General features: G+C 46.2%; 3 protein-coding genes across 11 annotated transcripts in view; 1 reads left to right on the top strand and 2 right to left on the bottom strand.

The window, feature by feature from the left end:
- Positions 1-1,718: 1,718 nt before the first annotated feature.
- LOC126998320 (uncharacterized) lies at positions 1,719-8,690 on the bottom strand. The gene is made up of 6 exons (XM_050859807.1): positions 8,625-8,690; positions 6,667-6,882; positions 6,235-6,468; positions 5,813-6,043; positions 3,298-3,308; positions 1,719-2,694 (listed from the first exon to the last, which is right to left on the bottom strand). Exons 1-6 carry the CDS (start codon positions 8,688-8,690, stop codon positions 2,604-2,606), a joined length of 849 nt encoding a protein of 282 aa, XP_050715764.1. The 3' UTR covers positions 1,719-2,603.
- A 7,092-nt stretch (positions 8,691-15,782) lies between these two features.
- Positions 15,783-24,582, bottom strand: part of LOC126998561 (sialin-like) — a 16,946-nt gene continuing 8,146 nt past the window's right edge. For all 9 annotated transcript variants that reach the window (XM_050860354.1, XM_050860355.1, XM_050860350.1 and 6 more), the window contains 10 exons: positions 23,703-23,873; positions 22,643-22,848; positions 21,526-21,759; positions 20,902-20,989; positions 19,667-19,890; positions 19,283-19,432; positions 18,545-18,677; positions 17,819-18,057; positions 17,236-17,371; positions 15,783-16,240 (listed from right to left, as the gene is read on the bottom strand). In XM_050860354.1, coding sequence (XP_050716311.1) covers positions 16,221-16,240; positions 17,236-17,371; positions 17,819-18,057; positions 18,545-18,677; positions 19,283-19,432; positions 19,667-19,890; positions 20,902-20,989; positions 21,526-21,759; positions 22,643-22,848; positions 23,703-23,847 — 1,575 coding nt within the window. In that variant the 5' untranslated portion in view covers positions 23,848-23,873 and the 3' untranslated portion in view covers positions 15,783-16,220. The remainder of the gene's footprint in view (positions 16,241-17,235; positions 17,372-17,818; positions 18,058-18,544; positions 18,678-19,282; positions 19,433-19,666; positions 19,891-20,901; positions 20,990-21,525; positions 21,760-22,642; positions 22,849-23,702; positions 23,874-24,582) is intronic.
- LOC126998563 (pyridoxal phosphate phosphatase PHOSPHO2-like) overlaps positions 23,885-24,582 on the top strand; it is a 19,067-nt gene continuing 18,369 nt past the window's right edge. The window contains exon 1 of the mRNA XM_050860359.1: positions 23,885-23,913. Coding sequence (XP_050716316.1) covers positions 23,900-23,913 — 14 coding nt within the window. The 5' untranslated portion in view covers positions 23,885-23,899. The remainder of the gene's footprint in view (positions 23,914-24,582) is intronic.

The raw sequence follows: 24,582 nt of genomic DNA, 5'->3' as shown, positions 1-24,582 counted from the left end.
TCCAGCTCTCCAAAACTTGCCATATGACGAGCGTTTAAAGCGTTTAGATATGTTTTCCCTAAAGAAGCGAAGGATAAGAGGGGACTTAATTGAAGTGTTCAAAATTCTTAATGGATTCGACAACATTAACTCAGATAGTCTATTTCAGAGAGACACCAACACAATAACACGCAGCAACGGTATGAAGTTAAAGGGAAACCGATGTAACACATTGGTGCGCAGAAGTTTTTTCAATAATAGAGTCGTCGATCACTGGAATAGACTCCCACCGTCAGTAGTTAGCGCATAGAGTATCAATAGCTTCAAGTCTTCATTGGATAAGTACTTCAGGGATATAAGATTATACTGACCCTTCTTCGCATGTTTTCAGACAGATTGCAGCAAGACCTCAACCTAAATCCATATTATTCTCCCCCACAACCTAGATTGCAAGTAGCGTAAGTTAACAATAGAGTAAAACAACAGTTAATGTCCGCATGACAGGTGGAGTGAGGTGTGGGTGCAGTAAGGTGACAGGTTACTGGTGCGTGCATAGTACCGCCGGTAAAATGAGGATCAAGCCTCCACCTGTGCCCCTGAAACTACACCTCACCCATCGTGAGTATTAGGGGGGATTCTGGGGCTGCCCTGTGTAGGCCACTCGGCCTCTTCCAGTCTCCCTGTGTTTCTATGTTCTTATGTTCTTATGTAATGAAGTCATTTTCCCCCACAGCTTAGGTTACCAGTAGTGTAAGTTAAGGGTAGTAATTTCCTCTCATTTCTCTCTCTACTGTAAAATTTCCATGTCCCTTTCTTCCTTAAAGGTACATGGTGTTCTCTTCTAACTACTTCCTGCCGGCACGTTGCCGGAGGGAGAGGTGGGTGGGGAGGAGCCTTCATCTATTCTGTCCTGTCCTACCACACGTAGATTACTAGTAGTAGCGGTAGTAAACAGACACCCTCGCCATAGACCGATAGGTCTTCTGGTGTCTGTTCTTCCTATGTGTATTCCTATGTGTATTCCACCTCCACCTCGACCACGGAGCGAGTGTTTTCAGGCTTCCTTTTTACATCTCATTCTGTGTGTGTGTTGAGAGGGAGGTTCAGTGTGTGTGGGAGGGGGGGGGGGGGAATGACTGTATCTTGCACAAATTCCATGTTCTGCCGACACAATCCAGGCAGGCCAGACCGCTGCTCAATGAAACAGTGGTTTTAAGAATAGCGTGAGGGGAATAAGACGCGTTATTTTTTTATATTTTTTTTTACATCTGGCCTATAGCGCCGGTAGGCTATTACTTTGGGGTCTGATGGTCGCCCCGAGCCCGTCATGGCGCTGGCAATTGTTTATGGTGGCGCCATTATTATTGGCTCATGCTGACCCCCGAAGCTCATTCTTGATTTCACTTGCGCTGCACAGCTTCTTCTAGAGTCCGGGTTGATAGGTGGTCGTCAGGACAGCATGTGGGTTGTCTTAGGCCACTCGGCCGTGACTAAAAAATCTCAGGTGGTTAGCGGCGGATTCGAACCCGCATCTTGGACAGCGCGGCGGAATGCGGGGGCGGCACGCTAACCACTCAGCCACCGCCTACCGTTTCGAGTTGTTTTAATTGTCATGCAAGTTGAATGATCTCTACAGAAACACACACACACACACACACACACACACACACACACACACACACACACAACTTTTATATCAATACAGGCTAAGAAACAACACAAGAGACGTTCAGCTCTTATTGTAGCCCCAGCAGCAGGGCATGTAGTACGTTACGGTACGGTAATATTTTTCACAATTCGTACCTTTGAATAATACCGTAATGTAATTCCGGACGCTAAATCGTTGTGTTTTTGGATGTGACGATTCTCCTCATCAGCAAATACTCGGCGCCCGCCAGGCACCAAACTGAAAAACATCCAGCTTTATCACCAAATCAAGAGGAACTACCTTCTTCCATTTCCAGCAGGAATGATGATGATGATTATTATGATGATGACGACTTGGCCGTTGAGAGCGGAGGAAATAAATCTTTCCCCAGGTGGTGAGTGAGCCAGGCGGCGGGTGTCAGAGGAAATCAGTCTTTCCCCGGGTGGTGAGTGGGCCAGGCGGCGGGTGTCAGAGGAAATCAGTCTTTCCCCGGGTGGTGAGTGGGCCAGGCGGCGGGTGTCAGAGGAAATCAGTCTTTCCCCGGGTGGTGAGTGGGCCAGGCGGCGGGTGTCAGAGGAAATCAGTCTTTCCCCGGGTGGTGAGTGGGCCAGGCGGCGGGTGTCAGAGGAAATCAGTCTTTCCCCGGGTGGTGGGTGGGCCAGGCGGCGGGTGTCAGAGAAAATCAGTCTTTCCCCGGGTGGTGGGTGGGCCAGGCGGCGGGTGTCAGAGGAAATCAGTCTTTCCCCGGGTGGTGGGTGGGCCAGGCGGCGGGTGTCAGAGGAAATCAGTCTTTCCCCGGGCGGTGGGTGGGCCAGGCGGCGGGTGTCAGAGGAAATCAGTCTTTCCCTGGGTGGTAGGTGGGCCAGGCGGCGGGTGTCAGAGGAAATCAGTCTTTCCCCGGGCGGTGGGTGGGCCAGGCGGCGGGTGTCAGAGAAAATCAGTCTTTCCTCGGGCGATGGGTGGCCAGGCGGCGGAGTCAGCAGTACAGCCAGTCACGGTGGGCAGGCGGGCGGCAGGACTCGGGGCAGGGTTGAGATATGGATGAATTTTCATATTTCTTTCGTAACCTGAAATTTACACAAAATTTTAGCATTTAAGAATACTGATACTTTTCTCAGAACTTTTTGATCGTTAGTTTTGTAGGCTCCTCGCATGGCACACCTAACATCTCCACTCGAGCCGGACAAACTTGGTGGAGGGACTCTTTGTGCCTCAAGCGAGGGCAGTGCATCTAAACAGTAGCCTCTTGATTTTTTAAAATTTCTATATGACCCACGAAACATTCTAGAGTTAAGTCAAGGTCAAGGTGCCACTATAAAAATTGCCTGCACCATGACGGGCTTGGGCCGACCACCATGCCCCTGAAGAAAGTTTACCGGCTCTACAGGCGAACACGTAAAAAATAGAAAATAAATAAAGAAATGTCTAATCTTTGGATTCATTCATACACACACTGATATTTCCATGGTTACTGATTCACAAAACTGAGTGAAATTGTAGTGTTATAAGCACTCACAAAATCTGTCACTAGTAAAACTGAAAGTATTAATGTAAGTTATGCCTCCATGAAATATACGTAAGTAGGTTAAGATGAAAGCTCATGAAAGTCAGAATGAGTGACATCACCTGCTTTGTTTAGTAAAATCATTCTTATTTAATGAATGTCATACCCAGGTCGCTGCTAGACACACGGAAACATCACGTGACTTAACGCGGGGATTTGGGATGTGAAATGTTGCGAAGAAAGTGCCAGCACTCACATGTGCTCTTGCCGACATTAAGTCTAATCCATGGAAGAAAATAGAGAGATACCCATGTATGAACAGACTGAAGGACAGGGCAACACTTCCATTCCATTAAACACGGCCATGGAGAAGGAAAATCATGCGAAACGAATGTGAAGAGGTGAGGATTGGAGAGGAATAAAACCTCCACATGTGTGCCCCAAGTATTTCAAGTAATGGCCCCACCCAAGCACACCCAGACCCACAATATTTTCCTTACAATGACTGGGGAAGAGCACCCGCTCCCAGAAGAAAGAATGGCATGCAAATCAGGTATTTTACCATCAGAATAAGAATACTATAAAGATAAGTTACACTTAGGAACGTAAATTTTCTTTGCGAAACCTACTAGTTACATTACCTCCTACTGGCCAGGAACCGTACAGAATCCACGTCTTGTGTGATGTTAGGTGCGCGTATTAAGAGTTTAGGTCAATACAAAGGTGACCTCATCTTACACGATACGATATTAACATGCCAAGGAATATACGCAAGGTAAATTTTCACACACACACACACACACACACACACACACACACACACACACACACACACACACACACACACACACACACATATACATACACATATACATACACACATACACACACACACACATACACACACGCACACACACACGCGTGGCCGAGACCTGACAGAGGTCAGACGTGGGTCACGGCGCTCCGTATGGAGTAGCCCGGGGTCCAGCCTTTTTGCCCTACCCCCCCTTCCAATTCTTCCCCTTCTCCCATTTCATCAAAAACTCAACATCATAAGGACCTTTTGTGACATCAAGTTTAATCATGGTGACAGACAGTGAGTGCAGTGCGTTTGTGGTGCCGTGAAGACACTGAGGAGTAGAAATGGCCAGTGTGACCCCGACGCGGCCTTTCCATCCATCCGACGCCCCAGGTTCCCCCCAGGTATACACCAGGCCGACCATCATGCTGCTGGGAGAAGTCGGTTCAGGTGCAGTACAGTGTTGAGCACCGCCACTCAGGTGGTGCCATGGGTTGAGGCAATCAGCACGCCGCTCACCATACAAGGCAGTGCAGACGACTAACGTTCCCACGCTCTTTGGCGCTCGGTACGCCTCTTCCCATCTTGTCTCACCGGCTGCATGGATTAGCAGGTCATCGCTAAGTCCATTAGCTGAGTGACGGCCGACATCGCCTCTACCTGCATCCCTTCCATCAGCTGCGACCTGACCCTTTTTAACCTCGGGTTTGACATGGGGCTTAGCACCTGACCGGCCACCCGGAAGACGACACCGCCTCCTCCCGCACCACGGCACTGCACTCCACACCTCACCCCCCTCTTCTAGTTCATCACAACTTTCCCACAATGTAAGCCACCCCTTTCATATTGTACTTTTTCAGCATTGTAGTCTTAATGTGTATATTTTCAGCTTAACAGCTGCAATTGCTTAATAAACTGATTAATATTGTTATTTTTATTATTATTATTAATACACACACACACACACACACACACACACACACACACACACACACACACACACACACACACACACACACACACACACACACACACACACACACACACACACACACACACACACACACACACACACACACACACACACACACACACACACACACATCTTACAAAAACACACCTCACCAACGGTCAGTTAATAAAACCTACCAATTTGTTTCTTTTCGCCGTCCCTTTATCAAACTGATAATCTGATATTTTTCAAACTGATGCAAAGGTGAGTAAAATCAGGCTTCCAGTGAGCTGTGATTCATAGTTATATATTTCCTAATTACATCCCTGGACTGTGTCACCTTTGTGTTTGGCGAAAGAAAAAAAAGAAAAACACTTGGCACGTGAGTGTGTCTGTGCGCGCACACACACAACAGCCACCCTTACGTAGGAGACACTCAGGTACACGGGGATAAATAACATACCTTGCTACCCCAACAAAAATCCCGTTTGATCGTTGCGTCGGCCACGGGGAAGAGCCGGGGAAGCGGCGGCAGTTATAGCTGTCGTGTTCCACCACCTGACACAGCACATGCTATACACACATATATATATATATATATATATATATATATATATATATATATATATATATATATATATATATATATATATATATATATATATATATATATATATATATATATATATATATATATATATATATATATATATATATATATATATATATATATATATATATATATATATATATATATATATATATATATATATATATATATATATATATATATATATATATATATATATATATATATATATATATATATATATATATATATATATATATATACAAACACACACACACACACACATCTTTAGGTACAGGCACTCTGAGGTCTAAACAAGAAGTCAAAAGGCTTTTCTTTACCTTGAGAACTCTCTGATCTTTGCCGTATTGTTTCTTCCCAGCGCTCCGAGAGATGACCTGGGCTCTGAGAGTCCTCATTATCCTGCCAGTTTTGGCGGGGTCTTTGCCCCATGTGGCGCCCCACATCCCGCCCATCACGGGCATATCGTGGTTGGGGTGGTCCCTCATAACGTGGAATGCCTTGCCCGAGGCCAGCCACTCCTGAACCGCTGCCACCTGCCGCTGGGTCACCTATGGGGAGGTGAATATATTTTAGCAAGTCTACAGTGGCATTTTTCTTCATTGATGTAAACTACGTCCAACTTTTCCGCCACTACTGCAGACCTGCTTATTAAAAATGAAGGTCAGGAGATGACGAACAGGGCTGACGCCTCCACTTGCTGCCCCACAGCGGGAGATGCATACAGCCCTGGTTCACTCACCTGGGAGTCAGTGTCCCGAACTATCATGGTGTCCACCTGCGGGTCCCCTAGGGGCGCCACTCGCCAAATCATGGGGTGCACGCTGGAGAGGTTGCCGAGGGGGGGCGGAAGGTTGGTTACGTCACACACAAACAGCAGCGAGGGGTGGCGGTGCAGCAGTGGACAGAGGGCAGCTGCACGGCCCCGAGGGTTTGTGTACACGCGGACCTTCCACCCAGGGTAAAGCTTCTCAACCTGTCGTTATGCAGATGTTCCGTGTTAATTATCTCGTGTCTTTATATTTGGCATGAATGAAATAGTTACCATAGATAAGTTAAGTCTTCAAACATATCCGTATGTGTTTTTTGTTGTTTCAGTCTTTTGGGACGAATTATTGACAGTAATCTTTCTCGGATGTAACAGTTTGAGGAGCCGCACACTCGCTCGCCTTACCTCAGGGAGTATCTGGCCCAGCCCCTTCCAGTACTCGGAGTCGTTGCCGAAGAGGCTGAAGCTGATCACTCGTTGGCCATCCCCGGCTGCTCGCGCCCGAGGGCCACACGTCCCGCCCGCCTCATCCCTGAACAAGCTTCGGAAGGTCACCGAAGGATTGCCACACGCCTGCGACTCACACTGGCACTCGTCGGCCTCCCACCAGGGAGGGATCGCCTGTGGTTAAAGTTAATCATTGTCTGTCTGGAAAATCGAGTGAAATTATTATTCCCCCCTGCCGGCCCGCTATTCCACTGTCATGTATTCTTTTTCATTAACGACGGGAAGAAACAAAACTCGAAAACATCGAATTTTTTGCTACTCAAAACCATTGTTGAAGTCTCGTAACCAGAAAAAGGTGAAATGTACATCAGGGATATCAAATCAGATCAGATCAGTGGCGGATGGAATCCAATGTTGGGAAGTGTAGTATTCTGGGTGTAGGTAGGAATAACCCCTCTCACAATTACTCCTTCAGAGACACGCCAGTCCTCCTCGGATGAGCAGCTCGGCCCGCTCTTCCGGTCCGCCGGTTAAGTTGACTGTCTGGCTGCTCACCCGGGTCCCGCTACGAGCTGCTACTGGGTGCCTGCCCGAGGGGCCCGTGTCTCCGTCGCTGCTCGCCGTCTGATACCAGTGGCTCCGGCGGCGGCGGAGGCGTCCCTACACCCGCCGGGAATTGAATTGCCCGCCCCCCCTTACAGGGCCGCCTTTGAGCAAAGGCCCTGTCTCCTTATTAAAGGGGTAAATCTTAGAAACGAAACGAAATTACTCCTTAAATGGCACTCCTCTAAGCAGGTCTGGGTGTGAGAGAAACTTAGGAGTCTTAGTGAGCACTGACCTCCGTCCTAGGCTCAATGCATTCAAGATAATAATCGTGCAAACAGGGTACTGGGTTTCATCTCAAGGAGCGTAAGCAACAGGAGCGCTGAAGTCATCCTCAAACTTTACTTAGCACTAGTTAGACCTCATCTCGATTGTGCGGTTCAGTTCTGGTCACCCTACTATAGAATGGTTATCAAAATGTTAAAATCTGTACAGAAGAGGATGACAAAAATTATTCAAGGGGTGAGAAACTTGCCTTATGAGGATAAACTGAAGCATTTAAATCTACACTCATTAGAGAGGCGAAGGTTACGTGGAGATTTAATCGAGGCTTATGAATGGATGAAGGGCTTTAATAAAGGGGATGTTACGAGTCCTGCCGCCCGCCCATAGATACATTCAAGAAGAGGTTGGATAAATTCATGGATAGTGAGGTTAGGTGGGGTTAGGCTTACTGGAGCTGCCTTGTATAGGCCAACCGGCCTCTTGCAGACTCCTTACGAGGAGATTTAATCGAGGTTTATGAATGGATGAAGGGTTTTAATAAAGGGGATGTTACGAGTCCTGCCGCTGACGTCCGCCGCCTGGCCCTGGTCTGGGCAGTCGGCGCGCGACCCATCCAAGGCTTCATCTTTGCATTCGGGCTGGGCGACAAGCGGATATCTGGGGAAATCTCGGGAAAGAAAACTCTGGTAAACAGGATGCCACACACAGGTTTTGGTTGTAAAAGAACCAGGCAGGACACATAGCAACGGTTTTAAGCTAGATAAATTCAGATTTAACAAACCCATAAGCAAGAATTGGTTTACCAATAGAGTGGTGGATGAGTGGAACAGGCTTGTCGTGGGTGCCAATACAATAGATACATTCAAGAAGAGGTTGGATAAATTCATGGATAGTGAGGTTAGGTGGGATTAGACTTACAGGAGCTGCCTTGTATAGGCCAACCGGCCTCTTCAGACTCCTTACGTTCTTATGTCCTTATGTTCTTATTACTTGAGGCTCTCGGGCAAACATTCTGACGTCAGAACGGCCGTAACTGCATGACTGCATCCCTAAAATCTTGAAGCAAGTTCCGTGCTTGATGTACGTACACAGTCACATTTGCCATGCTGGCCTGCATGCACGGGGTGAGATGAACCCATAGTTTTCAGCGACATGACGCCTATGGTGTGTTAAATGATTAACTTAAGTTACTGTATCGTTGAGACTGACGGCATAGAGGCTGCGAACCTGACCTAAGGAATGTAGCATCTGTGGTAACATAGCCTTGACCATCACTTCAGTACCATGCTTACTTTCTGATCAGTGGTAGCCCTGCCATGGGAGCCCCTGGCATAATGGGACGAGGTGAAGGCGGGGTACGCGGCGTAGAAGACCAGGAGAGGGAAAACGAGGGTGCACAACGCCCACACTCGCCACTTCCGCAGAGTCACTTTCTCCAGCAAGACAACACCCTAGAAACAATAATAATAATAATAATAATAATAATAATAATAATAATAATAATAATAATAATAATAATAATAATAATAATAATAATAATAATAATAATAATAATAATAATAATAATAATAATAATAATAATAATAATAATAATAATGATAATAATAACGATAATAATACTGGGGCCCAGGATTGAACCATGCGGAATCGGCGGCTCAACTGGGTATGAGGCCGATGTGCACCCACCATACTGCGACTGTTTTTATTTGGTTTATATGTAGTTATGTTGTACGTATTCAGCATGTACTGTGTATATATTTGTGTTGCCATTGTTTTTTTTTTTATGTTTCCCGTCATGCACAACACCAAGCAAACAAAGGAAGCGCACGATAGCACCCACTCACGATAACCCTATGAGCCCGTCCCTGCAGGTTGCTCGAGAAGAGTTCCAGCGGCCAGCACTCCATTCACGTCCACTTACGTCCGCATCCACGAATATCAGAATTTTGACATTAGATGAACACTATTGAATAATTGAATAAAATATCCATCGCTTATACATATGTTGAATATGTCGAGGCGAAGACGTGAAAGTCTGGAAACACTTATTTTAATGTGATAATAATACTGTAGGATTGGTAAAGATTCGTATTAGGTCCGTGCCAGTATCTCATAATCAACTTTATGAAACATCAGTATCTCTTCATATATCTTTTCTACAAACCTTCAACAGTCATGGAAACGCTTTGAAAATCCAATTCAAGGACTTTTTTTTTACTCTTGAAAATAGGGGATAATGTTTACGAAAGCGCGTCGCCTCCTCTGCTGGCCGCGGCGACGCTGCAGCCGCCGCAGCCGCAAAATAGCTCGCAGAGGGCTTAGGGTCGGGGAGTATATTTAAACTACTCCAACCGAACTTTACGACCTACTAACGGGGGGGCTGCGCCCCTCATGTATATGTGACTTATTTCAGCGAGGAGGTATTTCTTGCAACACCCGCTGCAGCGTCGCCGCGGCCAGCAGAGGAGGTGACGCGCTTTCGTAAATATTATCCCATATTTTCAAGAGTAAAAAAAAAGTCCTTGAATTGGATTTTCAAAGCGTTTCCATGACTGTTGAAGGTTTGTAGAAAAGATATATGATGAGATACTGATGTTTCATAAGGTAGGTAATGAGATACTGGCACGGACCTAAAACGAATCTTAACCGTAGGATTATATCATAGCAAATTGCTCAGTAAATTATCAAAGAACACTTTAAGATGCCTTTTCATGGTGCCACTCCTTCGTGTCTATTTGTGTGAAATAACTGAGCCGCACCTTCGCCTCCTTCCGGAAGTAACTGTACCGCCAAGATGGAGACAAAGGCAAGACAAGCCTGGGCACCGCTGCGTTCAACGGCCACTCGCCAGGACGGACTAGGGGTGGGCAGGTACCGGTACCAGTACCGGTACTAACGGTACCAGCTAAACGGTACGGTACCGGTACCAGATTGCTCGGTACCGGTACCAGTTGCTCGAATTTATTTATTGGATTTATTGATAATTCTTCATGTCCGATTTTTTTTAGGTTGCTAATAAATATTGTTATTGTTATTAGACCATGATCGAGTACATCCATAACAACTATACATGCTATTTTTTTATCGAAAAAATAAATATTCACTTCATTCAGAGAGAGAGAGAGAGAGATAGAGAGATCACCACTCAATGAGTGGATATCTCGGTGATCATGAGGCTTCACGGTACCAGTACCGATACCAGGTACCGGTACCAGGTACCGGTACCTGGTACCGCGAAGAATCAATTCCTCGCGGTACCCGGTACCGGTACCTGGTACCGCGAAGCCTCATGATCACTTGGGTTCCGGGAAGCTTAATGATCACTCGGCACTGCGCATTGCCGCTAGTACCGTACCGTTTGGATCTTAGTGACGCTCGGCGCTCGCCCGCCTCCATGTGGTATGGGCCCTGTGTGTAGACGCTGAGTCACTGCCCCGCTGACCGTCTCCCCAAGTTCCCACCATTTTGTCCTGCTTTCCGTTTCCATCACAGCTCCCGTCAGTGGAACGCCAGCACTCCTCGGGCGAGCAGCCGGGTGGCCCTTCTACGGAGGCGAGGTGGACCCGTGGGGTCATCCTCGCTTAGGGCCACCCCTCCGTGGTCAAGTCGACCAGTCGGCTGCTCGCACGTGTCAGCTACGGGTGTCTGCTGGGCGCCTGCCCAGAGAGCCCGTGCCTCCGTCGCTGCTCGCCGGCTCTTACTCGTGGCTGTGGCGGCGGCGGAGGCTTCCCCACACCCGCCGCACGCCAGCGGCGGGTTCCCCCCTGCGACGGGCCGTCGCACAGACAAAGGCCCGTTCTCCCTTTTTAGGGGGTAAACCCAATAAGAATAAGAAGCTCCCGTTTCCATTATTTTATTATTTGATTTATTTATTGGAGTTACTGGATAATTCTTCATGTCCGATTCTTTTTCTTTTTTAGGTTGCTAATAAATATTGTTATTGTTATTAGACTATGATCGAGTACATCCATAATAACTATACATGCTATTTTTTTATCGAAAAAATAAATATTCACTTCATTCAGAGAGAGAGAGAGAGAGAGAGAGAGAGAGAGAGAGAGAGAGAGAGAGAGAGAGAGAGAGAGAGAGAGAGAGAATTTACATAGATTTACATAGAAAATCAGACCACACAGACCCCATGGTCCAGACTAGGTGGTCTGTCCTTAAACCTAAGTGATTTTACATTATTCAGAAGGCTCCTAAACGTTGCATTTCTACTCTAGTTGATATTAAGTTGAAGGAGAGAGAGAGAGTTTTCTTTACAGTAAATTTATTTGGGAATTTCTTCAGAAGTCATTAAGAGAAAAAAAACTCCTTCGGGTACCGGTACCAGTACCGGTACTAACGGTACTTGAGTTTTCGGTACCGGTACTACCGGTACTCAAATTAACGATACTTGCCCATTCCTAGGACGGTCTATACGTGACCGCCGGGTTGAGCTGCCTCCCTGCCCAAATTATCGTACAGCAATGTGTTAATTATGGTATTCTCCTGCAATTTTGGCAGCTTGTATGTATGAATTATTATAGTAGTAATATGGCAGCGTAAATACTTCCATTTCATAAAGCAAACTGATGGATATATTTGGTAATACCACATGAAAATAATATATCTGAAAATTTATTTACTATGCTAAGCCAAACCTATATATAAGTGAAGAATTATTTAATTATACCAAGACAGGGAGAATCTAAGTCACCGTCAAGGATGAGTGCCGGGTGGATTCAACTGAATATCCGCTTCCGCTTCAGCCTCCTGACATTCAAGTGGTGCAGCGCTCCTCGCCCCGCTGTATATATAAAGTTGAAAAGATAATTTTGCTGATCATCTCTTGGATTAGTTAAATGCAGCGCAGCCACTTTGTTTCCTTAAGACACAGGTGCCAGGAGCAAGCCGTTGATGGTGCTGATTTGTAGCCTGTAGATGATTTTTGTTTCTGACAAATTTCCCCCTTTAACACCACGCACATGCAGCCTTGGATGGGGCAAACAGCGCCTCCAGTAAAAGTGCGAGTATTCCTTGATCTCTAGGTCGCCAGATGGCAAACAAACACCACTCCAGCATCTCTCCAGCCACTTTACCATGAAGCGGAAGGATATTGAGGTTTTAGAAGATTGTGCTGCTGCATTGCACATAATGAAGCATGTGGTACGACTGCAGAAGCGCCAGAAGAGGCAGTGTTCTCCATCTCCACAGTTTGTTTACCTCGCGCCAGGCACAGACTCCGCCCAGCATACCATCACAGTCAGTTGAGTGTTTTAAATAACTTTACACAGTGGACAAATAAATCACAAACACATACTTGCACATGTACGTCGGTTTTTGGAGTTTTAAAGTTGACAATTTGAGTAAATATGTACGATGATTAATTTTCAATTTACATTTACAGCTTATAGCACGAATGTCATTTGACTCCGATTTCTCCCAACCAACCAACCAACCAACCGTTGTCCATCCTTCCCGATCCGCCAAATCTTATTGGTGGTTGTTCATTTTGCCCAACCGCCAACAAAAACGAACAACATGTTGGGAAAAATTTGCCCTGTGTGACGCCGCCTTAAGTATCTGCAATTGTTTTATTGCTCAGAGCGACCATATCTTGCCACTCCCAGACCACCCCCAGCAGCCCAGCCTCAGTGCATTCTTGACCTGACGACGACTCACCACTTCGGAACTTTCATTATGGTCGTGACATTCCATATGAATGAAAATACCCTAGGCGAGATTATGATTTGGCGCCCCCTTCCTGCCTCCGCCTCTCCCATCCCCAGCCACCACTGTCACCACGTCACCTCATCGAAAAGAATATGGATGGACCGCCCACGAAGAATTTTACTTTATCTTTTTTTGTTGTTGTGTTCTTTGAGGGCGCTCCCCTCCAGATGATGCGCCCTAGGCGACCGTCTATGTGTCCTATACCAAAGATAGGCTTTGCTCTCTCTCTCTCTCTCTCTCTCTCTCTCTCTCTCTCCCACACACACACATACATCCGCTAGGATGTGAGTCTTACGTCCGCATCCACGATTTTTAAAATTTTGAAATTAGATAATCACCAATGAATAATTGAATAAAATATCCATCACTTATACATATGTTGAACATGTCGAGGCGAACACATGAAAGTATGGAACCACTTATTTTCATTTGATAACGCTGAAGGATTATTTCATAACAAATTGTCCCATAAATGATCAAAGAAGCCACAATAAAACAGTAAGCGATGCCTTTTCATGGTGCCACTCCCTCGTGTCCACTTGTGTAAAGAGCGTGAGCCTCACCATAGCCGGCAGTAACTGTACAGCCAAGATCGAGACACTGGCAAGCCTGGGCACCGTTGCGTTCAACGGCCGCTCTCCAGGACGGACTACGTGGCTTTCTTGCCGCCGGGTTGAGCTGCCTCCCTGCCCAAATTATTGCACAGCAATGTGTTATTTATAGCATTTTTTTTTACAAATTTTGGGAGTTTGTATGAATGAATTATTATGGCAGTAATTTGGCAGCGTAAATACTTACATTTTAGAAATCAAACTGATGGTTAAACTTATTAATACCTCATGAAAAAGAATATATCTAAAAAATGTATTTACTATGCTATGCCAAACTTATATACAAGTGAAGAATTATTTAATTATGGAGTGATTATTATCACCGCACAGTGATATTACAGGCGGTGTTATTATCACAACGTAATGTTATTAGAGGTGACGATATTATCACCGCATGGATATGGATTAAGCGGCTAAAGGGTAGTGCTGGGGGAGTAAGGAGGGAGGATGTGGTTAAGTGGTAAGAGTTAGTGAAGGGCGAGTAAGGAGGGCAGAATGTGGTTAAGTGGTAAGAGTTAGTGAAGGGGGAATAAGGAGGGAGGATGTGGCTAAGTGGTAAGAGGTAGTGAAAGGGAGTGGGGAGGGAGGATGTGGTTAAGTGGTAAGAGGGTAGTGAAGGGGAGTAGGGAGGGAGGATGTGGTTAAGTGGTAAGAGGTAGTGAAGGGGAGTATTGAGGGAGGGTGTGGTTAAGTGGTAAGAGGGTAGTGAAGGGGGAGTATTGAGGGAGGATGTGGTTAAGTGGTAAGAGGGTAGTGAAGGGGGAGTAGGGAGGGAGGATGTGGTTAAGTGGTAAGAGGTAGTGAAGGGGAGTATTGAGGGAGGGTGTGGTTAAGTGGTAAGAGGGTAGTGAAGGGGGAGTATTGAGGGAGGATGTGGTTAAGTGGTAAGAGGTAGTGAAGGGGAGTAGTGAGGGAGGTGGTATGAGGGTAGTGAAGGGGGAGTAGGGAGGGAGGATGTGGTTAAGTGGTAAGAGGTAGTGAAGGGGGAGTATTGAGGGAGGATGTGGATAAGTGGTAAGAGGTAGTGAAGGAGGAGTAGGGAGGAAGGGTGTGGTTAAGTGGTAAGAGTTAGTGAAGGGGGAGTAAGGAGGGAGGATGTGGTTAAGTGGTAAGAGGTAGTGAAGGGAGAGAAGGGGAGGAGGGTGGTGATACATAGAAAACACAGCAGCGCAACACCGCAGACTCGGAGTACAACTAGTCAGCACAAGGCTACGAGAGGCTGCCGGCAAGCACCAAGACGACGTGAACTACACCCACGTCAAGGAGCTCGACGGCAGCACGAACTTGGTCCATCCCTGGTTTCCGCGCAGCTTGAAGTCACTACGAGAACCACCGCCCACACATCACTTCACAAGAGTGACACCATAGCTTAACTTAGCTCTCTATATACAAATAAATCAACCCCCCCCCCCTCCAGCACGCCGGGGGTATACAAATAAGGTGCCCGATAAACAATAACTACACCAGAACAACTAACGAACCTACACCATGCAACTGTACACTCCTACTGTCTTTCCTGTTCCCGACCTGTACCTTCACCACTAACCCACTTCCTCTTCCTACTATACCCTTGATTAAAAAGAAAAGGGGGAGTAGGGAGGGAGGGGGGAGGAGGGGGGTGAAAGTGAGTAGTGAGGGATGGGGGAGAGGGGGGGAGAGGGGGGTGAAGGGGAGTGGTGAGGGAGGGGGGAGGAAGGTGGTGAAGGGGAGTAGTGAGGGAGTGGGGAGGAGAGGAGTGAAGGGGAGTAGGGAGGGAGGGATATCAGGAGCTTTGTTTATTGTGGCAAAAAAAAAAAAAAACACTCATGAGAACACGATTGCTCTCCTTCTTGGCCTTTGGAAGTAGTCGCTGTGAGAGGCGGAAGCGTCTGCGAATACCGACCCTGCAGACTCGACAAGGAATAAAACAAACGACAAAACGTATAGGTCAACAAACGTGTATTTATCCATTAAAATAGATCTATATAAAAACTAATAAATAAATGCTTTCCTTTAAAACTAATATGATAAACAGTCGTGATGCTGTGTGCATATGCTGACTAAAGAAATAGTGCATAGGACGCATCTACAGACTGGTTGTTCACGGCTCAAGACACTGATTTATTTGGCACGAAAATCCCCCCTACCCCAACCCAGCATCCACCGATCACATGCAGCCTGATAAACAAAACAAACGACATGGTTCTTTGTAGGATATGGATACTTTTGCCACATGAATGTAATAGAATATACGAGTAGCGCTTATGATAAATGTGACCTCAACTTCCCCGCCGCGACGCTCCTGCTGTCTGCCTCAAGATCGTCTCTGGTGCCCCCGTTGATGCGTGAAGCCTTCCTCTCAGGTGACGAAGGGGATGGCTAGTACTTCTTTTCTTCATCTGCAACACGTTCCTCTTTTAGTTTGTTATGAGAGAGAGAGAGAGAGAGAGAGAGAGAGAGAGAGAGAGAGAGAGAGAGAGAGAGAGAGAGAGAGAGAGAGAGAGAGAGAGAGAGAGAGAGAGAGAGAGAGAGAGAGAGAGAGAGAGAGAGAGAGAGAGAGAGAGAGAGAGAGAGAGAGAGAGAGAGAGAGAGAGAATGTCAGATTAGGTTTAATGACGGGCTGGAAAGCGTTGCCACCACACACACAAAAAAAAACATCGTGGTCAGGTTATGTAATAGGCAAATGAAGAGAAGACCACCATTAGTGTACACAAAGGTGGGAAAACGTTTGACATACACACAGATTAATGATGGGCAGTGATGGCGATGAGGATACAAAGTTAGTAAGGTAAAGTTACGGGCATACGAACGTCCGCAGATAGTGTAAGCGAACTCAAATCCTGAAGGAAGTAAATTTACCTGGGTAGAAGCGTGTGAAAAGCTCAAATCAAATGGCAACGATGATGAACTGATGCCGATGTTTTTGTTTGTTTGTTTGTTTGTTTGCTCAAGGGCAAAAACAATTGAAAACATATAAGCCCGCTATGCACTGTCTCTATATAAAGAAGTACAGTGGCCAAAATAGAGGTCAATTTCGGGTGGAGAGAGATGTCTTCATGCTCCCCTTTTGAAAGAGGCAGCAGGAAAGACAGACATAGGGAGGCTGTTCCAGAGTTTATACCAGTGAAGGGGATGAAAGAATGAAGATGCTGGCTAACTCTTGCATAACGGATTTTGACATTATAGGGCAGGGCTGGGATGGAAAGTCGGGTACAGCGGAGCCGCGGAGGGGAGGGGGAGGCAAAATGAAACATGGAAACATGGAAATGCAGGCAACAGAAAGCCTGTAATTTGAACGTGAAAAGCACTCATGAGAACCCCTTTGTGGGCCTTAGAAATACTTATTGTGAGGGCCGAAAGTTCCTGAGAATAAGGTTTTCAATTCTTTACTCACGCTCCGGCGCCTGCGAAGGGGTCTCCTCATTCCACGGCTGCACAGTGGCTGGCACGAACAAGAGGTATCCTATGTTGGTGACGAGGTAGACGGCCGCAGAGATGAGGAACACCGTCTGCCAGGCGTCCACGGTTTGCTGGTGGGCGAGTGAATGGCGGAGTAAGTGAACGACATTAATGTGTGTTGGCTTGTGCTTGTCAGCGGCGTAAAATGTTTCCTCAAAAATAATTTCATAACATGTTTGATGCAAATTTTTTGCATCCATACCCCCCCCCCCCCCACACACACACACAGAACCGTTGCATGTGGTGTCCCTGATCCGCATCCGCATATGATTCCGTATCGATCTCCTTCGTACAGTCTGTATAGTGTGCCTGCCTGGGATATGTTTTAAGTTCCCTTTGCTGACCTTCTGTGGGAGGGCGATACGGAATGCAAGTCAAGTGTACAATCACGGCCATAACCTTAGCCGTGGCAGACTGAACGAATGCTTCTGTTTTTCCATGTAGTCCAGTTTTCAGTGACACGGACGCGGATGCACACACGGATCATGGAACACGGACAAACAATTACTCGACCTTACCGTCTCCGTGAGTGCTCCTGTCACCAGCGGGGTCACGAAGCCGGGGATGGAGGCCACGGTGTTGGTGATGCCCATGAGGGAACCGGCCAGATTCGGGGCGAGGTCTTGGTGGGAGCACATGTAGCCGCTGTAGATGGCCCCGTTGCATCCCGTGGTCACGCACAGCACCACGATGGCCAGAGTCTTGTCGCATTTTACGAAGCACATGGCGATCAGTCCCAGCATGGGTCCATATTCTCCTGTACAAGAGACAGAGGCATCACCATTGTTCCCTACCAATATTGTAATATGAATTGGGAACTCAGAGCCCAAATAAAAGAAAATGATGCGATGAGGTTAAATAAAGTTGTCTTGAATTTTCACACGGCTTAGAAGTTTTCTGACGAGATTCGAACGGGGAGTATACTAATCCCACCAGCATTTTATAGTATGTATACTTTTTTTCCTTTTGCATATAAACATATTGATAATACAGAAAAACTTAAACATATTTTTATTATATAAAAACTCAAATATTTATCACTGCATGAAGGATTACTCGTTGGGGAGGGCGGCTCCACCAAGGACTCCTCGTTTTTACCATCAATTCCAATACTGTTTCAATGTTAGTATACCAGCGACCTTATACTGACTCCGCCCCCAAGACAGTTTGAAAACTCCAACACGTCCACCTTAGTGATAGTAAATACGGAGACGACGTTATAAAAATTCTGAGGTCTGACTCACCGATGACCATTGATATCTTGCGAACCTTCAGAATCGTCAGCATCCCGGCAGCTACGAGCCTCTCCATAACATTGCTGTAGATGAGGCTGCTAACCCACATCACGAAGTAGGGCAGTGCGGACACGAGGCCGTTCTGAGGGAAAGAAATGGTGATGTGAAGAACTCGTAGGCAGGATGTGTAGTGACTTCGACGATGTTTCCCTTTTATGTTGTTAACAGAACACGGCAAAATTATGCTATGGTTTAAACAGTATATTTTTGTCAACCGCAATTTGTCATCTTACACCCCCCTTTCCCAGCCCTAAGTGGGGTCGCCAAGCGTTTTTCCTGGGGTCGCCAAGACCTCAAAATATCAAACATGGTGATATTATATCATAAAAACATATATACAACTAAATTAGTGGGGTCGCGGTCATGTCATTGGGGTCGCCTGAAAAAAAGGTTGGGAACCACTGTCTTACACAATGATTTTGATACCGTTATTTAATTATTAGTAATATTAGCAGCAGCACCACCACCACCAGTTATAATAGCACTAGTAGTAGTAGTAGTAGTATAAGTAGTAGTAGTTGTAGTAGCAGTAATAGTAATAATAGTAGTAGTAGTAGGAGTAGGAAGAGGAGGAAGAGGAGAAGGAAGAGGAGTACAATATTATGACCACCACAAATTCAAGTTCAAAGACAGTTCTAACGCTTTATGACTGGTTACTACCATTTTTTGTTGTTGTTGTTGACTTACACTTTTCATGTCGAAGTGCTGAATCTCCTTGAGGTAAGTAGGAAGTTCGGTCAGAAGAGTGTAGAAGCCCCAGTTATTACCGAAATGCACAATGGCCAGGAACCACACTGGGCGGGACGTTACTAAAGCCTTCCACGGCATCCTCACGGGCTGTCAATACAAGAGTAATGATAAGTGCTGCGCGTCCTTCGTCGTATAGGTTTTTTAAAAGAGGCTTCCGTTAATGGCGAAAGATTATGCTCTGCGAACTGTGAATGAAAGCAAAGAATAAAGCGCGAAATATAAAAACAATAAGCACGGTAAATATGCAGATAGATTGCTTTATGGACTACACCGTGCACAATAACTATGCCAGAATGATCAGTGGCTAAGTAAACAACCTACCTGGCTCTTCTTCGCTGCACAATGCCTCAGGATGTACTGTTTCTCCTCCTGGGATATCCTGGGGTGAATGTCGGGGCGGTCAGACACGAGCAGGAACCAGGCGAGGCTCCACAGAATTCCCAGACCCCCGAACACGTAGAAAACGGAGGGCCAGCCGCCGAGGAAGTCCGAGTCGCAGAGCCAACCACTTACGGGCAGGGTGACCACCGTGCCAAACTGAGCCCCTGCAATGGTCCGCGTATACGAGTAGGGTAGTTAACCGATTCCTACGCACGCTCCAGAGACCTATAAGCAGTCTTCTCCCTCCCTCACCCTCGCCCCAAGGTATAGACTTCTAGTAGCGGTCATATTCTTCAACATTTCGGCGCCCAAGTTCACTTATTTGCCAAGGCTTTCGTAGAAGTTTTGAATATTTCCTGGGGTAGTTTTCTGAGCCTGGTCCTTGGTAGTTTAACCCTTACCACAGATTTCAAAACACACGCATTAGAACTCGACTGATCTCCGTTTTGGCCTTTGGAAATAGTTGATGTGGGAAGCAGAAGCGTCTGACGATACCAGCCCTAGACTTTTAACTCCAAGCTCCTTTCAACCGACCAGTCAGCTCCCATACAGGTGAAAGAGGGGCGAGGCTTCTGGATCCGGTGACTTTTTGTTATGGTTATACGCAAGCTGCCTTCCATATCCATGAATATATTTAGCTTCCAACTGTAGCTCTTATATAGTCGTAATAGCATCGACTACATAACAGCTTCAATCATTCCCTTCATCCACTACCCTATTTTGTAAACCAGCCTCTGCCTGTCTCCTTCCTGAGTCTAACTGACGTCAGTATTGTCAGACGCTCCCGCCCGAAAAGAAGATCAGTCTGGTTCTAATGATTCTTTTTAGAGGGGGTTCACGGCACAAAAGAAGTCAAACTACCAGAAGGGTTATAAAACTACCCCTGGAAACGCCCTAAACTCCTACGAAAGCCTTGTCAAGTATGTGAGCTTGGGCGCCGAAATGTTTACGAATATGACCCTGAGTGTATCTACCGTGCCGACACACCTCTGCGAATCCTAGTTTTTTTTTTTTTTTTTTTTTTTACGTTGTTGCCTATTGCGCGGCGAATGTGGGTCCAGTACGCTATCACTTCGGCCACCGCCTACCCTCTAGTTAGACAAACGGTAGTGATCCATGACCTTCAAACACGCTGGAGCCTCTTTTTGTGCGTTCCCTGGCAGGCATCAACTTACCGGCGAACACCACCGAGGCAAACTTGGCTCGTTCCAGGGGCGGCACCCACGTGGCGAGGAGGATGTTCATGGCGGGGAAGGTGACACCCTGGGGAGGTCAAAAGGTTATTTATTTATTTATCTATTTACTTATTATTATTATTATTATTATTATTATTATTATTATTATTATTATTATTATTATTATTATTATTATTATTATTATTATTATTATTATTATTATTATTATTATCATCATTACAGTGGGTTACAAAAAAAAAATATGCAAGTTGTCTAATTTTTTTTCAAGTAAATATGAGAGCATTTAGCCACTATGCCAATTTGGTCTTACGCATAAGCTATAAAAAAATATAAGTCGTTCTGTTCACATTTAACAAAGCATATTTTTGCTGAGCTAGCAAGCTGGCAAGTTGTTAGTTATACAACATCTGCTTTCCCCATTCATGAATATATTTAACCTCCTATTGTAGCTTTTAGTCGTGATAGCAGTGACTAAATAACAGCTCAATTTACTCCATTCATTCACTTATTCATACTTGTAATTCATACTTTATTACAAAGAACATCACCCTGAACTAGAAGGCCTCGAAGATCTCTTAGAAGAATAGGGACCTCGACTCTCACCTCACTGAGACCTTCCAGAATCCTGACAGCCACGAAGAGACCCGTGGACACCTCGGCACACAAGGGGGAGAGCACCGTCAGCACCGCCGTCACAAGAATTCCCAGGCCCAGGACGCGCTTGCCACCGAAGTACTCCGCCGCGCGCCCCCCGGGAATGTTGGTGAAGAAGTACCCGTAGAAGAAGGAGCCCAGGATGAGGCCCTGCGTTGTCTCGCTCCACTCGAACTCGCCGTTCTGACAAACAGGAGAAAAATAGTGAAAAAAAACTTGACAAATGTAACACCACAGTAACCTGTATACGAGAGAGAGAGAGAGAGAGAGAGAGAGAGAGAGAGAGAGAGAGAGAGAGAGAGAGAGAGAGAGAGAGAGAGAGAGAGAGAGAGAGAGAGAGAGAGAGAGAGAGAGAGAGAGAGAGAGAGAGAGAGAGAGAGAGAGAGAGAGAGAGAGAGAGAGAGAGAGAGAGAGAGAGAGAGAATATTATAATTTCCAAAGCCAGTTTTAATGGAATAAACCAGTTCACTTTACTTACATTTGGAGTAAGAATTTGCACAATATTGCACTTATGTCTATGCGTCATTTTCAACGTGTATATTTTTGTATCATACCATAAACTCAAATCAGGTGGTCACTATTTATGTCTCATAGTTTCCAGTAAAAGAATATAAATTAATAAATAGAGGAATGAACAAACATATATAGGAAGCTAACGAAATTAAAGCGAATAACATATATGAATAAGGACAAGTTAAAATAAATAATCTCACTAATTGGTTCACCTTTAAACCCCCGCTGCCCCCTGCCCTAGCCTTTTAAACCCCCCTGCCCCCTGGCCTAGCCTTTTAAATCCCCCTGCCCCCTGCCCTAGCCTTTTAAACCCCCCTGCCCCCTGCACTAGCCTTTTAACCCCCGCTGCCCCCTGCCCTAGCCTTTTAAACTCCCCTGCCCCCTGGCCTAGCCTTTTAAATCCCCCTGCCCTCTGCCCTAGCCTTTTAAACCCCCCTGCTCACTGCCCTTGCCTTTTAAATCCCCCTGCCCCCTGCCCTAGTCTTTTAATTCCCCCTGCCCTCTGCCCTAGCCTTTTAAACCCCCCTACTCCCTGCCCTATTTCCCCACATACCTGGTTGCCGGCATCAGATGAATCATCCCAGTCGTCAGGAAAAGGGCAGGCGCCGGAATCATTCTTGGTGTCGTTCGCGATCGCTTCCGACTTGACCATGGCGACGATAGCGACGGAGAGGTTGACTCGCATGGCGTAGACGGTCGCGAAGCCCAGGAATCCCAGGAAGGCGAGGGTGTGTCTGGCGCCCCACCACTCTTTAGGCCCTGGAACGGGAGTGGTCAGGGAAGTAGCTGAGTGGGAGGATGGAAGAAGCTCACCCGACATTGTGGCTACAGTAGAATATGGTAGATGATTGTAACTGGTAAACTCTGGAACAATCTTCCTTCATCTGTATTTCCTCCTGCTTACGACTTGAACTCTTTCAAGAGGAGGGTATCAGGACACCTCTCCTCCCGAAACTGACCTATCTTTCGGCCACTCCTCTAACTCTTTTTAGGAGCAGTGAGTATCGGGCTTTTTTTAACATTTGTTACCTTTTTTTATGCCCTTGAACTGACTCCTCTGCTGTAAAAAAAAAAGAAACATGAGTGGGAGGGCTACATAGCTGATTTGACCTCATCATATCCCATTACACTAAGAATCAAGAAATATATACATACGAAGAGTTCAGTGATAGAGTACAAGCTGTAATGGCTTATATGAGAATGGGGTTTTGTGTGACTATTAGCATCTTCACTCTTTCATCCCTCACGTTGGTAAACTCTGGAACAATCTTCCTTCATCTGTATTTCCTCCTGCCTACGACTTGAACTCTTTCGAGAGGAGGGTATCAAGACACCTCTCCTCCCGAAATTGATCTTTCTTTCGGCCACCTCTTTTAATTCTTTTTTGGGAGCAGCGAGTAGCGGGATTTTTTTTATTATTGTTTTCTATTTTTAGTGCCCTTGAGCTGTCTCCTTTGTTGTAAAAAAAAAAAAAGTGATAGTGAAGGATACAAGCGTGCGGAAAAGAAAGTGAATGAAAGAGGTATACGCAAGTAAGCAACACACACACACACACACACACACACACACACACACACACACACACACACACACACAATAAAGTTTCATCATACTGTCATCATAATCATCCACCAGGGCCACAGAGGACTCCCCAAGAACGGCCTCATCGCCGATCACCGCCACGGAGGAGCTGGTCTGCCTCGCCCTCGCTCCTGCGTGCCCTGGCTGCTGCTTCTCCTCCATCTCGGTGCCCTCCATGGTGACGGCCAGTCAGCCAATCAGTACTGCACGAGAGAGGGAAGAAGTGGTTATGCTGTGTGTAAGGTTCGTGCATTACTAGCGTTTTTTTCTTTCTTGAGCCCCATAGGTATCAAGAGATATGGCCCTATCTCTATCTTCTACTATTTAGGTCACCATCTCGGTATCAGACGGCTGGAGGCACTCAGCCATACTCAGCTCTCGAGTCCTGTGCACACACAAACTTAGGGGTGACGGGGTAACCATTGGAGCTGGGTCACTGGACTAAAGCCCTGCCGGTGGTGGCGCTGAGTCACGCTGTCCACTCTACGGTCTGATTAGCCAGGCGACGCCGCGCTTCACGCCCGAGGAATTTTTAACTAGGTGTTTTGAAAACCCAGGTCCCGAAAAGGTACCCGGGTCACGACTCAAAAATGCTTCCTGACCCACTCTGGCCGCAGAAAATACAATAGCAATACGGGCAACACAGCACTGGCATAGCCTCGCACGATGCTTTCTATACTGTCGCTGGGCATCAAAATGGATCGTGAGTGTGATGCACACATCCAAAGTGGGCTGCATCCACCTGTGCAAGGCAATGTCATCCATAATGCAGAGTTAGAGCTTTCAGTGGTTGTCTGTGCAAAGATCAGCGCTTCATGTTGCATGCATAGCATGTATGGCCAGAAATTTTGAAAACATTATCCATATATGTAACTCTTCCAGTTTCAGTAATGGTTGTTACTAAAAAAAATA

This window comes from Eriocheir sinensis, chromosome 14 (genome assembly GCF_024679095.1).
Source record: "Eriocheir sinensis breed Jianghai 21 chromosome 14, ASM2467909v1, whole genome shotgun sequence".
In the NCBI taxonomy this organism is placed as follows: domain Eukaryota; kingdom Metazoa; phylum Arthropoda; class Malacostraca; order Decapoda; family Varunidae; genus Eriocheir; species Eriocheir sinensis.
Note: the sequence above shows the minus strand (reverse complement) of the source record. Positions and strands in the feature narration are given on the sequence as shown.

Excerpts from the sequence above, each read along its gene's own strand:
- LOC126998320 (XM_050859807.1), bottom strand. The coding sequence starts at position 8,690 with ATGTCGCTGAAAACTATGGGTTCATCTCACCCCGTGCATGCAGGCCAG. Across the intron at positions 6,883-8,624 it reads AGCATGGCAAATGTGACTGT|GCGATCCCTCCCTGGTGGGA; the intron begins GTACGTACATCA and ends CTTTAACCACAG. Across the intron at positions 6,469-6,666 it reads TGGGCCAGATACTCCCTGAG|GTTGAGAAGCTTTACCCTGG; the intron begins GTAAGGCGAGCG and ends GCATAACGACAG.